The sequence below is a fragment of the Monocercomonoides exilis genome, assembly GCF_001643675.1.
Source record: "Monocercomonoides exilis strain PA203 chromosome Unknown scaffold30-1206723, whole genome shotgun sequence".
NCBI lineage: Eukaryota > Preaxostyla > Oxymonadida > Polymastigidae > Monocercomonoides > Monocercomonoides exilis.
This window is the reverse complement of record NW_027150575.1, coordinates 1,066,217-1,081,245: the sequence shown is the minus strand read 5'-3', so window position 1 is coordinate 1,081,245 and position 15,029 is coordinate 1,066,217. Positions and strand designations below refer to the sequence as shown.

Below are 15,029 nucleotides of genomic sequence, written 5' to 3'. Positions count from 1 at the left end.
GGCACACACTTTTTGTATCGTTTGTTGTTCCAAACAGATGTTTTGCCTGCACAGGATAAGCTGGTCAGGTAATGTGAGCGATTCTGTGGCGTGGAAATATTGAGTTAAATCTCCGTGCTTTTCACCTGCACAGGGTGCACAGGATAAATTAAATTCTCTAAAATATGTGGGCAAACGGGCAAACGGGGCAAAGTGGGCAAAATACATTTTCTGTGAAAATTAACTGTTCCCCGTCAAAGTTCGACATTAACCTCAACATCATTTTCCCCAAAATGTTCGTTTCAAAAATAATTCTGTTTCAAAAAAAATTTGTTTTTTTAACTTGAATAAAATTAGCAACCATGAGCAAAAGCATTACAGAAACAATCGTTAAAAACAGTCAAACGGAACAACTGCTTATTAGCATGGAAGAAAAAACATTGAATGAAAGAATTGATTCAAACGTTGTTTATTTTAACAATTATCAAAAGAATGATGGAGGCAGTGGCTCTGTTGTTACAGGAAGAGCAGTATTGGTAAACAAAGTGTCAAATTTAACTTTTATCGACATTGACATTAACAAATCGTTAGACGACGAGTCTAAACAATCTATAAGATCAAAGATATTAAACAAACTTGACGAAGACGATGCTGTTATTCAAACAGCTTCTGGGGGATTTCACATTTATGCAAATACCGATGACTTTTACGCCAACTCCAACAAAATGATTAAATGTTGCACTTGCGATGAATTTGATGTAGATATCATGACATCGTTGGATGAGAGCAAACGATCATTAATAGTATTACCAAACAGTAAAGTGCGTAAGGATCATCGATCAAAAACAAATGTTTATCAGCTTGTTAGAGGTTCATTTGACTCAGCAATTACACGAAATGTTAATGATATATTGAATGATCTCTCCTTGAAACTGTATATTAAAACATCTGATGAAATAGATAATATTGTTAAATTAGATAACGACAATGACAGCATCAGTGACGAATTAGCGAATGTTTTTGTCAACGGGTTGGAGTGTTTTGTCATTCATAACGATGGGGGAAATATGCCAATCAACAGAGAAGTCACGTTTTTCGCACTGTTTCAAGCGATTAATTCATTACCGAATGAGCATATCGAATTAGCTTTCGACAGAGTACAAAACAGTGACAATTTGACAGCTAACGCTCGTGATAACAATTATGTAGCAAAACAACGATACAGATGTTTGAGATCATCGCCATTTGTGTTAGTTAAGATGTACAAAATATGGAATAATGACTATTACACAAACGAGATATTACCGTTGCTGAGAAACGATATCAATGTTGAAAGACCATTAGATATGTCTGATTCATTTTCCATGACTGATATTCGAAGAAAAGCTAAGACAAAACAATAAAAAAAAGCTGATGATGTTATTAGTGATTTGTCGAGAGTTATTAGATTTATCGAAACAGGGTCGATGTTTATACAAAAAGATTTCAATATATTCGATAAATTTTGGGGGATAACATTTGTTACAGAAACAAATATGACACGTAACTTAAAGATGCTTAAACTGTGGAAAACTGAACATCAAACAACAACAGCATATGACATTCTACTATCTTGTTTGTTGAAACTAACATGGCAGGGTGTTATGTTTAACGCAAAAGATACAGCTAATGTATTCTCGATATTTCAAGGTTTCAAGTACAATTTTCGTGAAAGTGTTGATATGGACACAATCTCAATGTTTCTGGACTTTGTTCGTGAGGTAATTGCTGATTCCAACAACGATGTATATGAATATGTTATTAACTGAATTGCCAAAATTGTTCAACACCCTGGAATAAAAAATGAAACAGCATTGATATTGAAAAGTATTCAAAGTATTGGGAAAAACAGATTCACAGATGTTATATCTGAACTATTCGCTGGTTATTCAAGCAGAAATGTCACAGAAATTGGAGAATTGACTGGAAACTTCAACTCTGTTGTTGAAAGCAAAATGTTGATTGTTTTTAATGAACTGAAAAATTGTGGAGACGACAGACTGGCAAATTTCAATGCGTTGAAGTCTGTAATAACAGAAAACATTATTAGGATAAACGAGAAGAATCAACCTCGTAGAACCGCCGAGAATGTAGCTAATTTTATATTTGTGACAAACCACGCATTTCCAGTAAAGATTGAAACAGGTGATAGGAGATATGTTGTTCTTGCATGCAATGGTAAATACAAGAACAATTTCGATTATTTCAAACAACTATGTTCTTCATTCACGACAAAGTTTTATGACAATTTGCTCACATATTTGATGAACAAAGATCTTTCATCATTTAACGTTAGATCAATACCAATGACAGAGGCTAAAATGGATATTATAGAAGCGAGGAAAAAAGTCCGTTGGAAATGTGGATATGCAATCATTACGATGAGCTATGTGTTGGAATGAATTGTACAGATGCTCCCCTCTGCAAACCTGTTGAAATTAAAGATAGAAACTTCCAATTGCAACTGAAAGATAAATGTGAGCATAAACAGAAATCTATAAACGTAAAACGTTCATGGCATTATATATTGAAAGATGAATGAAAACTGTTGTACAAACAAACTGTATCTGAGGATGAAGATTATTAATAATCACAGAAATGCTACAGTTTAATTTTTTCACATTTTGCCCATTTGCCCCGTTTGCCCGTTTGCCCACATATTTTAGAGAATTTAATTTATCCTGTGCACCCTGTGCAGGTGAAAAGCACGGAGATTTAACTCAATATTTCCACGCCACAGAATCGCTCACATTACCTGACCAGCTTATCCTGTGCAGGCAAAACATCTGTTTGGAACAACAAACGATACAAAAAGTGTGTGCCACCAACGAATAAATAATATGTGCCACCAACGATACCATGTGGCAATGTGGCAGAATGATGATTCAGTCGAAAATAAATAAAAACCCTCAAAATCATGGTAAATTAGAGGTAAATTGCTCATGTTGGCAGAAATGGCATGTTGGCAGCTCTTTTCAGATGAACTTAAAAGATCCTGACTACCTGACTACCTGACTACGCTTCCAGCACGGAGATTATAGTTAATATTTCCCTTCCCCAAGCATCTCGATATTGCCACAATTCGGTATCCTGACTACCGGTTGACACTTTTTCAAGCTAAATACACCAAAATAAACCCCAAGTCAAGTGAAAAACATCAATGTGGCAATCCACCATAATGCCATTTGTTCGAAAAATATAGATGTTGGCAATCAACTATAATGCCATCGTGACTACTGTTTGATTTAATCTACGATTCAAATAACGTGTGTAGTCTGTTATATTTCGTCAATTAACACATTTTGCCCAATCAAGCCTGCACAGGCAATACCCATTAACTTTTTCCATCAACTCATCTAACAACTCATCACTTTCGATAAGCTTTCTCCTCACTATCTTAATCAATTTCTTCTGTTTCTCAGTTACATGTTCGTTGTAATACTTTGTTTCTTCTTTACGTTTTTCCTGAAACTGTTTAATTTGTTTCTGTTGAGCCTCTTTCGCTTCTTCCACAGTTGCGTATATCTTCTTTCGACCCATTTACGATAAAACAAAAAAACAAAATCAATTATTTTTATTTGCGATTTCACAAACGATCACACCAACGATAACACCTACGATTTCATCAATTTTCACCACCAATTCACCATCTTCGACGCCTCCACCAACGATAACACCGACAGGTTCAACACATAACACGTTCAACATACAACACATGTATTTCATCAACGATAACATCAATTTTCACACAATTTCACCATTAATTTACCAACTTGAACGGAGACAAAGTCTCCTGAGCAACTTCGTTGCGAACACTTTCAGTTGATCTTTTAGCTAATTCTCCTTCCCGGAGATATGGTATATCAGCTATAGATACATATCGATTACACCTATCAACAACTCCATCTTTATAGAACATCATTGAATATCTAATCATGAGAAACCCCTAAGAGCATCAGCAATTACCTCATGATCTCTATCTTATTATCATCACCTATTCCAGCTTATTACACTAAATGACTACTACCATCAGATATACATAAAACGATAATTTTGATTGATCTTTATAAAGATGGATTTTTAGCTGATAAAACATATCTCTGGAGCCAATAAATATCAACTGAGATATTCACAGAAATTCTTATCTTTTGGCTCTTGTATTTTGCTTCTATGTTCTGCTGGGGAGAAACCCAAATCCATCACACAATTCACTCGAACTTATCCTTTTTACCATCTTCAAACTGGAAATACATATTAATCCCTTTTATATAACATCTCTTCCACTTTCAATTCTCTTCTTTCACAAAAAGCATTTTTCCTCAAAAATAATTAATTGCTAAAGCCTAAAAAGGCTTTTTCGAAATAAATTAACTTTCATTAATTTTTCATTTTCTTTTCACACTTTTCTTCTTTTAATATTATTATCTCTGGTTTCCTCAGCGTATTCATAAATCAAAGTAATCATAATTGCTTTCAAAAATAATCACCCACCTAATACAAACATATTTTGAAAATAATATCAACACTTTGTTTAAAATGCAACGGTTTTTTCAACAAAAATTTATTGTCTCTTTTTTTGAGTTTATGCAATAGATTCATCAATTTTTCATCCAAATCTCTTTTCCCGCTAAGTCTCTATTTGAATTCGCTTTCCTTATTCGATATTCATCCTTGATTAAAAGAATATTCCACTTTGAACTAATTTTCTTCAATTTCATCCTGTTGCTCTGTAAGAAAACACACACATTTATTAGGTTAAACAACATAATGCAAACCGAGCAACTATCATTCAAAGTGAATGTGAAATTGAAATTAAATCATTTCTCAAATTAAGATTAATTATAAAAGTTCATTATCTTTTCAAAAAAAGAAAAATGATAAAGTTCATAAATAATTATTGAAGCCAGCTGAAATAATATATTGAAATAAACATTATGTCTTGTTATCTTCAAAATTAAGACTTAAGTTATAACTTTCCACTGACGAGAAAAAAATACTACTGACTGACGAAACCATCAATTTTTCAATCCGTCACCCAGGCTAATTTGAAAGTTTATTTATGTGTGGTTATCAAAGAAAATAAAACGAGAATAATGAAATTTTTTTAAAAAGCATATTTTGAAAAATTATTTAAGGTACAGATCATTCATCAGAAATTAATCGTTCATTTAATAACTACTCATAAAGTTATATTCATTGAGGATTTTCTATTTGTTCGTTATTTGAAAAGGCCAATATCTTGATGCGTTCTAAAAGATTTAATTTTTTGAGAGTATTCGTAATTGTTCTAATAACGATTTTTGTTGTTGGATTGCTGTTGCAATTTCTCGGAGTAAACAAAAGTGATGGACCTCTTTACAGAAATGTGGATAAAGCTGTTCAACGTTCGAGTTTTTCTCAAAAGCGCTTCAAGCTTTTCACCTTTTTTACTCATTCTTCACCTTCATTGTGGATGCTAAAGGATGCAATTCAAAAATTAGACGATCCGACTAATAAATGTATGACGTAAATCAAACACTTTTTTCAGGATTAAGAGCGAAAAACTTCGAAATTTATTTTTAATTTATTCCAGTATCTGTGAATCTAAATAGTTTCGAAAAACCGCCTGTGACAAATGCAAAAATTAATTACTATCTTGATTCTTTATCAACGTATCAATTTGGAAACCCCCACAGTATTAATCCTTCTTCGAAAAAATCTGATACCATCATAAGAATAGTTAAAGACAGAATTATTGAATATATCGGAGGAGATCTTATGGATCATGAAGTAATTTTGACAGGAAGCAGGGAAGCTGCATTTAAACTCATTGTATGAATTTTGTTTTTGCCATGCTATTTTTAATTTATTGTTTTTATCTTTTTTTTTATATAAAAAATTGAAAAGGGAGAAGCCTTTCCTTTCACCTCAGAATCCTTGCTATTAACAATCAAAGAGAAGAACTATGAAGACGAATTCATCAAATCGCATGCAGTCAGCAAAGGAGCATCTGTTTGCGAGTATTCTGCAACCGACTACTTGAAAGAGGTTGCTTCTCACTCCAAACAAAATATGCATTCAACAAAAACAGAAGCAGCGCTTGATGAAACCGAAGAAGATGAAAGTGAAGCTGAAGACTTGTACCATTTGTCCGTCCTTCCCATGTTTATCCCTTCGACCGGAGAAATCCTTCCACCGGAAGCGTTTTCGCGCGCAACGACTTTTCCTTCAGCAAAACGCATTGATTTGAAGAAGAACATCTCAGAGGTTGGAAAAGAAGCAGCAAAAACTTCAACAAAACAGCAAAATGAGAAAGAAGAAAGCGAGACATCTTCACTTGATTATGATAAAGAACAGAGTGAAAACGAGAAAATCAGCAAAAACAGGAATGCCAAAGAAAAGCGTTATCGAGAGCATTGCATTATTGCAGTAGATATTGAGCCCGAAGTTATATCACTTCCAATCAAAATCACTTCGCCTTATTCAGACACCATTCCCCCTGGAACACCCGAAAGAGCAGCGAAAACAGCAAAGTCAAAAACACAACCTGATTTGCATCCACAAACAGATTCAAAAACATCATCATCATCATCTTCTTCTTCTTCTTCCTCTTCTTCATTTCTCCCATCCTTCTCCTCCGTCTCCCTCACCCACCCCTTCCCTCTCAATGCTGACATCCTCATCCTCCCCCTCTCCTTCTCCTTTGGCGTGTCTCCTCTCCTCTCCTCGCTGTATGCCGTCGTCGCAAGTGAGTCTGCCCTGGCTCTGCTTTCATCAAGCAAGAAGTTCTTTGGCGGTGGGACAGTTTCTTTGTCACTGGCAGATGAGCACTTCATTCAATGGATGCCTCTGAAGTGCACACGCTTTGAGGATGGCACAGTGCCATTTCTGGATGCAGTTGGGGTGGAGTGCGGGATGAGGTGGATGGCAGATGTGGTGGAGATGATGGAGGATGCTGAAGAGATGGAGAGGAGGGAGAAGAAGGAGAAGGGAGGAGTGGAGAAATTAAAGGAGGAGGAGGAGAAGAAGAAACAGAGGCAGAGACAGAATCAAAAGGAAGGGGAGAAAAAGGAGGAGGATTTGATGTCATGGGAAGACATGAAGGACAAGATAGAAGAAATAGACAAGCGTGTTGGGCTGTTTTTTGATATGCCACCATACGATGATGACTTTGGAGATAAAGATGAATATGAATATGAATATGAAGAAGAAGAGAAAGAGAAAGAAAAAGAAGGGAAAAACAGTTTATTAACAGGAGAACGTGAATCAAGAGCAGAGAGAAAGGAGAGGCGAAGAGAAATTGAGCGTCTTCTTCTGATTCCGTCTGTGCGGAAGTACATTCGATATTTTGTGGGGGATGGGAAGAGAAGACAAGGCAATCCTTCTTCTCTTTTGGTTGCAGATGAGAATGGAGATGTGTCAGAGAGGAAGAGAATCAACCTCCGAAAGACGATGGCAGCTGTGTGGAAGCAGACAGATGCACTGCGCAGTTGGTGTGCGAATGAGATAGCAGGAATGCTCCATTCAAACAATAACCCCTTGTTTCGATTGCATTCTCCTCTTTCTTCTTCTTCTTCTTCTTCTTCTCTTTCTTCTTCTGTTTTGTGTGCCCCATTCATCACGGCCGATGTTCTGAAGAAGAATGAAGATGTTTTTGATCCAGCTGTGTTTGTGGCTGAGGCTGCGAAGGAGCACATCAGCATCGGATTGGTTCCACACCCAAAAACAGAAAAGAAAACGAAATGTTCATTTGCATCTTCCACATCACCTCTTCTCATTTCAGCTTCGGATAATTCTATTTCTGGTTATAATAATAATAATAGAAATAATAATTCTTCCTCTTCCTCTTCTTCCTCCTCCTCTTCTTCTACTCCTCTTTCCACTTCTGATGATTTCTCATTGAAAAACAAATCGTCTTCTTCTCCTCACATTACATCTCCAAACAGTATTAGCCATCCAATTCATTCATCTTCTCATTCATCATCATCATCTTCATCTTCTTCTTCTTCCTCTTCCTCTTTCTCTCTTTCTTCTACCACTTCCTCATCTTCAAATGAGCATTCTTCTGAAAGAAAAGCCATTCGTATTTCTTTTGGGGATCAAACAACATTTTCTGATGTCGAGCTGTTTTTGAGATTCTGCCGGAGATATTTAGATAAGTGACAATTAAAAACAAAATATTTTTTTTTATGAAAAAAAATTTATTTTTATTTTAATACAAAATGTAAATGATGTTTCAGTTCATGGACGTTTATAATAAGCATTTCATTTTTTCATTTTCATTTTCATTTCCAATCTTTTTCGTGTCAAAATTGTAATTTTTTCATTTTTGTTCGTTATCAAGGCTGTAACATACGGTTGAGTGCTTTTCTGTTTGATACTTCAAAATAGAATCCATTTTTTCGCGTTTATTTTTTGGTAATTCTCGTTATTTGTCAAATTAATAATTGAAAAAACTTAAATAGTGTAATATTGCCATGAAAAGAAAATCAACTTCAATTTAACTTACAAAAAGGTCACTTGAAAGTTCCAGCTTTAAATGGATCAAAATTATTTTTATGAGAAAATTCATTGGTTATATTTTTGATATCAAAGAACAAAAATTGATTTTTTCTTATGAGCACAAGATTTTATGTGATCCATAATTTTTTTAATGGATGAAATTAAAAATGACTTACTGAGAACAAATGGTATTGTTATAAATTTTGATTCAATTGATGTTGCTTTCCTATGCATTGCTTTAAAAATTTTTAGGTCTTCATCTTTTATTAGGAGATGCCGGATGCGGAAAAACTCGCTTTGTTAAAGAATTAGCTTTTTCACATTTTAAAGAAAATGTCCAATATATAGACGGGACGAAAATTTACAGAAAATGTTTGATGATAATTTATTTTTTTATTTCATATTTTTTTATTTGTTTTTTATGAAAGACATTTCTGAAAGTGAAAAAATCCTAAAACAAGCTTTTGAGAGTGCATTTGCCCATATAAGAATTTCTCCATCAAAAAAACATTCAGATTACTTGATTGTAATAGATAATCTTCACGCGATCTCTCCTTCTCACATTATGACACAAAATATTTCTATGATTTCAACTGATAAAGAGGATGATATGGAAGTCCTAGAAGGCAAAGCGCAAGAAACAATAGCGGAAAGATGCGTAACAGCACTGTTATGTCAGCTTCTCGATCAAACATTTCACATAAATCTCTCTCAAGCTCTCTCAACTTCATTTCAATCAATCACTTCATCCACTCAAACACAATCAAATGGGAAACCATCTTTTATACACGTAATTGGAATTGCTCCAAGTCTTGATTCACTCTGTGAATCGCTCTTGATTCCAACGCGCTTTGGCTTTATTCACAGAATTGATGGAACAAGTTACTTACACAGACTGAATATTCTTACTCAAATTTCAAAGACTCTGCCTTTTGATGAAACATCAGCTGAAAATATACAAAATGAAAATCAAAAGAAGAAAAAGAAAAAGAAGAAACCTGACAAGGAAAAAACATTTCTTTCTGAATCTTCTTCAAATTTCAATTGTTTGGAACAAACTTCAGAGAACACTCAGTCAAATACAGAGAAAATAATTCAAAGAGTAGCAGCACTGAGCATCGGATTGTCTGCCTCTGATCTCACTCGATTGTGCCAGGCAGCGCTTATCTGCTGGAAAAGGAGGACTTCTTCGCTTCATTCAACAATTAACATTACAAACGATGAAGGAATTGAGTCTTCAGAAAAAGAAAAGAAGAAAGAAAGAAAATACGAAAATAAAGATTCTCAAAATTTGCAGCCATTCGAAGGTCTTTCGCTTTCTGACTTCGAAAGAGCCTTTGAAGAAATAGCTGCAACAACAATTTCATTTCGCACCGCATCCACTTTTTCTTCCGTTTCTTCCGTTTCTTCTTCTTCTTCATTTTCTTCCGCTTTATCGTCAAACGCCTCGAAGTCTCTTTCATCCTCTTCTCGCTTTCCTCACCTGCTACGCGGGCTTTCCAGTGCCATTTCTGTCATCAACACGCATCTTCTTTCTCAGCTGTCTTCATTCGCCTCTTCTCTTCTCTGTGGCACTTCTCCTTCGTCTGGCTTGCTCATCTGCGGTCCATCCGGTTCTGGCAAGACAACACTTGCACTGGCAGTGGCAGAAGCAGCAGGAATGGGGAAAGTGCTGGAAAGCGGTGAAGAAGATAAACTTAGCGGAAAATCAAATACTTCTGTAAACTTTTCATCAAAAGCAAAAGAAGAACAAAGAAAAGAAATCGAATGGCTTACTAATGTTTTGTACAATCATCTGTGCAAAATGAAAGAAGAAAGGCGTTTGAAAAATGCTTCGTCATCTTCCTCTTCATCATCAAAAACTTCTTCTTCTTCAAGTCCTTCTTTCCCTTCTTCTGCTTCTTCTTCCTCATCAACATCAGATCCAATTCCTCCTTCTCTTTCACCTTTTATTCACACTCTCCTCCGCACCGCAGTCACCAACGCTGTCTCCCACCCCTTCAGCGGATGTCACATTCTCTCTGGTTCTTTGTCATCTCTCCTGTCAAAAGCAGTCGGAGACACCGAAAAGGAGATTCGGCGTCTGTTTTCCGCTGCCCAGCGCCTGGCTCCGTGTGTGGTTGTGTTGGATGACTTGGCAAATGTGGCAGGAGATGTGAAGAGCGACAGGAGCAGCACGAGAGCGTTTGGGAGGGCAGTGAACACGCTGTGCGGAGAGATGGACAGAGTGGAGAAAGCAAAAGCGGAGGAGAGGGAGAGGGCGAGGAGGATGGTGGATGAGGAGCTTGAGAGGTTGGTGGGGTGGATTGAAGAAGAGGAAGAGAAGGAAAGGAGAAGGAAACAGGAAGAAATGGAAGGAAAGAAAGAAGAAGACTTCAAATTGGGTGAAAGTGCTGGTAAAAAGGAGAATAATCCTTCGGAAATAGAAGAAAGAGCAGAAGTGAAACAACTTTCAAATCAAGAAAGCCCAAAGAAAGAAGAAGCTAAAGAAGAAGATCAAGGCAACGCAAAGGAAAGAAAACAAGAGACAAATGATACCGCAGAACAAACAAGTCATTCATTATATCCTCCTCCGATTTCATTCTCCTTTCTGAACTCGTTTGCCAAGCCTGTTGTTGTTGTAGGCACAGCCATCAGCAAAAGCAGCATTGACAAAGCGCTTAGGAGGAGTGGAAGGTTGGAGGTTGTGGTTGAGCTGGAGTATCCAGACGAAATGGCGCTGGTGCAGATTTTGGTGGATGCGACACAGAAAATGCCATTGGATGAGATAAAAGCGAAGAATAAGGATTCAAAAGTTGATGTGTTTTCAGCATCTTCGGCATCGTCTTCTTCTTCTTCTTCTCTATCGTCTTCTGAAAGAAAGACTATAAATACATCGCCAGCCTCTTCAGACTCACAAGAGTGGAGAAGATTTTTCCTCAAGCTTGTAAGAGGAGAAGCTGAAGAAGAGGAAGATAAAGAAGAGGAAGAGGAAGATCATGATGATCATAAGAAAATAGAAAAGGAGATAAATATTAAAACTGAATCAAAAGCTCAACTTGAAGAAGATAAAGAATCAAACAAAATATTATTTGAAAATCCGTTTTTGAAGCAGTTCCAAACGATGAAGTTGGAATTAGGCAGCACAAACAAAGAGGGAATGGTTGGGTGGTCAGGAGCTGAAATACAGAATGTTGCGAGAGAAGCAGCGATGTGTGCACTAAGAGAGGATGTGGATGCAGCTGTGGTTAAAAAAAAGCATTTTATCAGAGCGTATCATATTGTGAAGCAAAACAGGAAGTGACCGAAGTGATGAAGAGTTGAAGAGGAAAAAGAATATTAGTTAGATTTTTGCAAAGATATTGTGTGCCATTTAGATTGTCTTGAGGCATGTTTTAATAAAACTTGATAAATCAATCAGAAACTGTTTGGAAAATAATACAATCTTTAAAAGTAGATTCGGTTGCCTATTTTTAGCTGGGCTGAAATGTCAAGCAAAGTGGTATCTTTTTGAGCTTTTTGATTCTTGCCATGTCAAATGCATGTAGTTCAATACAAATCCTGTTGTTTTCAATAAAAAATCTGGAAGGATTTTGATGCATTTCTTCTTTTCATTCGCAGTTATTCATATAAATCACCTAACATTTTTTCATTTGTGATTAACTTTTGTGCAAATAGTTCAAATATTCACCATTTCATTTATTTGTTTTTAGAATATATTTAAATATTTCAAAATAAACATTATTCAAAAATCGCAATCCCCAGAAACACAACTTTTGGACAAAACAAGCGTTGCAATTTTCTCCGAATATCAAAATATTCTTTTTTTCTCTTTAATCCGCAAATATAACATAAAAAATCACTTATTAAAAAAATACAAAAAATAAAAAAAAATAAACATTGAAAAAGCATTTGAGCACCTTTCAACTTTCTAAACACCTAACGTATTACTCATTTGCAAGTGTCACTTACAATGAAGAAATAGTTAAGTGAACTAAACTTATTCAGTTTTAATGTGTATTTCGAGTGAAATAAAGGAAAGCCGTTAACTTCGCTGAGAATGCAAATTAAAGCAATTCAGTCAACTTAAAAGGAAGCTGAATCTATCTTGTTCGCTTCTTTCTCTTTCTCCTCTTTCTCTTCAGCCTTTTCTTCAGCCTTCTCTTCAGCCTTCTCTTCTACTTTCTCATTCTTTTCCATCCTCTCTTCCTTCTCTTCCTTCTCTTCCTTCTCTTCCTTCTCTTCCTTCTCTTCCTTCTCTTCCTTCTCTTCCTTCTCTTCCTTCTCTTCCTTATCTTCCTTCTCTTCCTTATCTTCCTTATCTTCCTTCTCTTTCTCTTTTGCTTCCCCCTTCGTTTCCTCTGTCTTCACCTCCTCTTTCTCTTCACCTTTTTTCTCCTCTTCCCCTTCTTCTTCTTCTTCCGCTGCTCCCAATTTCATTTCAGCCCCCATTTCATCACCACATTCCTCAAGTTCTTTCTTCACCTTTTCCAAAAATATCGCCTCTTTCTTCGCTTCATCCTCTTCTTCTTCTTCATCTTCTTCACTTTCCTCTTCATCTTCCTCCTCCTTCTCTTCTTCCTTTTTTTCCTCCTTCTTTTCCTCCTTTGCCTCCATCGATTCAACTGCACATTGATCAGAAGGATCTTGCAAATGATCTATCTGTGGCTGGTTCATCCGCTGTATCTCAACAGAATGTGTCTGATTGTTTGGATCGTTGGGGAAGGAAGCATGCACTGTTGCAATCGAAAAGCTTTCTGGAATGCTCAAAATGCTCCGCTGAATGAAACAAAAAAAGATAAAAAAATTAAAAATGCATTCATGAATTCATTGAAAGTGATACAAAAACATTGTGAATTGAACCAAACATTGAAAAAAAGATAAAAAAAATAAAAAAACAAATGCATTTATAAAAAATATACATTTCACATAACGATTTCTTTTTTTTTTTAAAAATACATAACATTTTTCATCCCAATAACACGGAATGGATGAATGAATAAGATGCAACAACAACATTCTATTCTCCCTCAACAGCACACACCACAGGGAACATCTCCGCCAGCTCGTCGCACAGCCTGCGCCACTTCTCTCTGATGTTTGCCTCCTGTGCCTCTGTGTTCCCCCTCCCTGTCATCCACCCTGAGAATGTGCCCCACCCAACCTGGTTCAGATGGTCTGCGTCCCAAACAGGAGGGTGGAAGAACTCGGGGAACCACGACGCAGACATCACAGACACAAACCCGTCGTTCTCTCCTTCACCTTTCGTCACCATCACACTCGCTGGCTTCATCACGCTGAACACTCCTTTCTTCTCCCGTTTAGCTGCAACCGCTCTGAAGACTATTCCACAATGAAGCTCAAAATCGCGCACTTTCGCATTGAATTCTTCACACAGCTCGGGAAGCAGGTCAACCACGCCGTTGGCATCGATACCTAAAAACTTGATGTTGCCAAGCTTTTTCACATTCGCTATGGCTGAGATATTCATATCGATATCTAACTTGGGATTTTTGGATTTTTTTTCTTTCTCTTTTTCATTCTTCTTTTCGTTCTCGTTTTCCTTTTTTGGCTCCAATGACTCCGTTTTATGTTCACCTTCAGTAGCTTTGGAAGAAGAAGATTCACTGCTGGGCTGACTGGACGATGACTTTTCAGGCATCTCTGATCTTTGAGATTCCATTTCTTTCTGAACTTGCTTCAACTTTTTTCGATATGACATTCCAATGGGCGTTTTGCTCAAAAAAAATTCAGCTGCCAAAGAGCCATGATGTGGAGTTGAAATAGTTGTCAAGCTGGCGATGTGCTAGAACAGAAATTATTGTTTCAAAAATACTATCAAGAAAAATATTTTATTTTTTATTTCAATTTCAAACTTTATAAAATCCATCATCACGAGAATTCCAAATCAAATGTCTAACATCAAGACCTGATTAAGTTTTCATAAGCATTTAAATAACAATTTGCAAAATTTAGAAAAACCTCCCATTGAATGACCTATAACATGAACCTTATCAGTATCATATTTTTCAAGAACTTTTTCGATGTTAACTCTTGTTTGCTTCATTAAAATCAATAAAGATAAAATTTTTCAAGATGAAAAAAAAAAATAATTGTAGAATAAGAACACCTGAGCTCTTTCTTCCACTGAGTTAGCAAATCCAACTGTTGAATGTTCAACTTGAAAACCATATTGTTCTAGATATCCCTTCATTCTTTTAAAGTAACTTAAATTCTCAAATGTCTTTGATTTATCAGTGCGTAAAACTTTCTGAAAAACAACATCAAAGCGAGCAATCCCAGGGCAAAGAACAATTGGATAAGTTCCTACATTTTAAAAAACAAATTTTATAAAAGAAAAAATATTTACAAAAAATCGTTAACTTATAAGAGGGATTTTTTTCTTTGTTGATGATTCATCATTGCTTTTTGTTGACATTTTTTTGGTAAAGATCGATAATAATCGAATATTTTTGGATAGTTGAAATTTAATCAATTTTTCAAATTAGCAATATCAATTAGAAAAGAACATCTGTTTTGAAAATCGAAAA

The 15,029-nt window shown here is 35.9% G+C and overlaps 4 protein-coding genes across 4 annotated transcripts; 3 read left to right on the top strand and 1 right to left on the bottom strand.

The window, feature by feature from the left end:
• Positions 1 to 404: 404 nt before the first annotated feature.
• Positions 405 to 1,382, top strand: MONOS_16521 (uncharacterized protein; the record flags this gene model as incomplete). Its single annotated transcript, XM_067869426.1, has 1 exon — positions 405 to 1,382. The coding sequence occupies one exon, from the start codon at positions 405 to 407 to the stop codon at positions 1,380 to 1,382; it is 978 nt and encodes a 325-aa protein (XP_067725232.1).
• A 3,773-nt stretch (positions 1,383 to 5,155) lies between these two features.
• MONOS_12881 (uncharacterized protein) lies at positions 5,156 to 8,408 on the top strand. The gene is made up of 3 exons (XM_067865539.1): positions 5,156 to 5,516; positions 5,591 to 5,829; positions 5,905 to 8,408. The coding sequence occupies exons 1-3, from the start codon at positions 5,261 to 5,263 to the stop codon at positions 8,158 to 8,160; spliced, it is 2,751 nt and encodes a 916-aa protein (XP_067725231.1). The 5' UTR covers positions 5,156 to 5,260; the 3' UTR covers positions 8,161 to 8,408.
• Positions 8,409 to 8,650: 242 nt separating this feature from the next.
• On the top strand, positions 8,651 to 12,157 carry MONOS_12882 (uncharacterized protein; the record flags this gene model as incomplete). Its single annotated transcript, XM_067865540.1, has 3 exons — positions 8,651 to 8,687; positions 8,752 to 8,871; positions 8,928 to 12,157. 3 exons carry the CDS (start codon positions 8,651 to 8,653, stop codon positions 11,780 to 11,782), a joined length of 3,012 nt encoding a protein of 1,003 aa, XP_067725230.1. The 3' UTR covers positions 11,783 to 12,157.
• A 53-nt stretch (positions 12,158 to 12,210) lies between these two features.
• MONOS_12883 (ltriacylglycerol lipase) lies at positions 12,211 to 14,917 on the bottom strand (the record flags this gene model as incomplete). Its single annotated transcript, XM_067865541.1, has 6 exons — positions 12,211 to 13,257; positions 13,523 to 14,284; positions 14,355 to 14,407; positions 14,461 to 14,539; positions 14,609 to 14,805; positions 14,863 to 14,917. The coding sequence occupies 6 exons, from the start codon at positions 14,915 to 14,917 to the stop codon at positions 12,565 to 12,567; spliced, it is 1,839 nt and encodes a 612-aa protein (XP_067725229.1). The 3' UTR covers positions 12,211 to 12,564.
• Positions 14,918 to 15,029: the final 112 nt, after the last annotated feature.

Bases quoted from the DNA above. Each gene is read 5' to 3' on its own strand.
- MONOS_12881 (XM_067865539.1), top strand. From the start codon at position 5,261: ATGCGTTCTAAAAGATTTAATTTTTTGAGAGTATTCGTAATTGTTCTA. The intron at 5,517-5,590 runs GTATGACGTAAA...AATTTATTCCAG, and splicing joins AGACGATCCGACTAATAAAT to TATCTGTGAATCTAAATAGT. The intron at 5,830-5,904 runs GTATGAATTTTG...AAAATTGAAAAG, and splicing joins AAGCTGCATTTAAACTCATT to GGAGAAGCCTTTCCTTTCAC.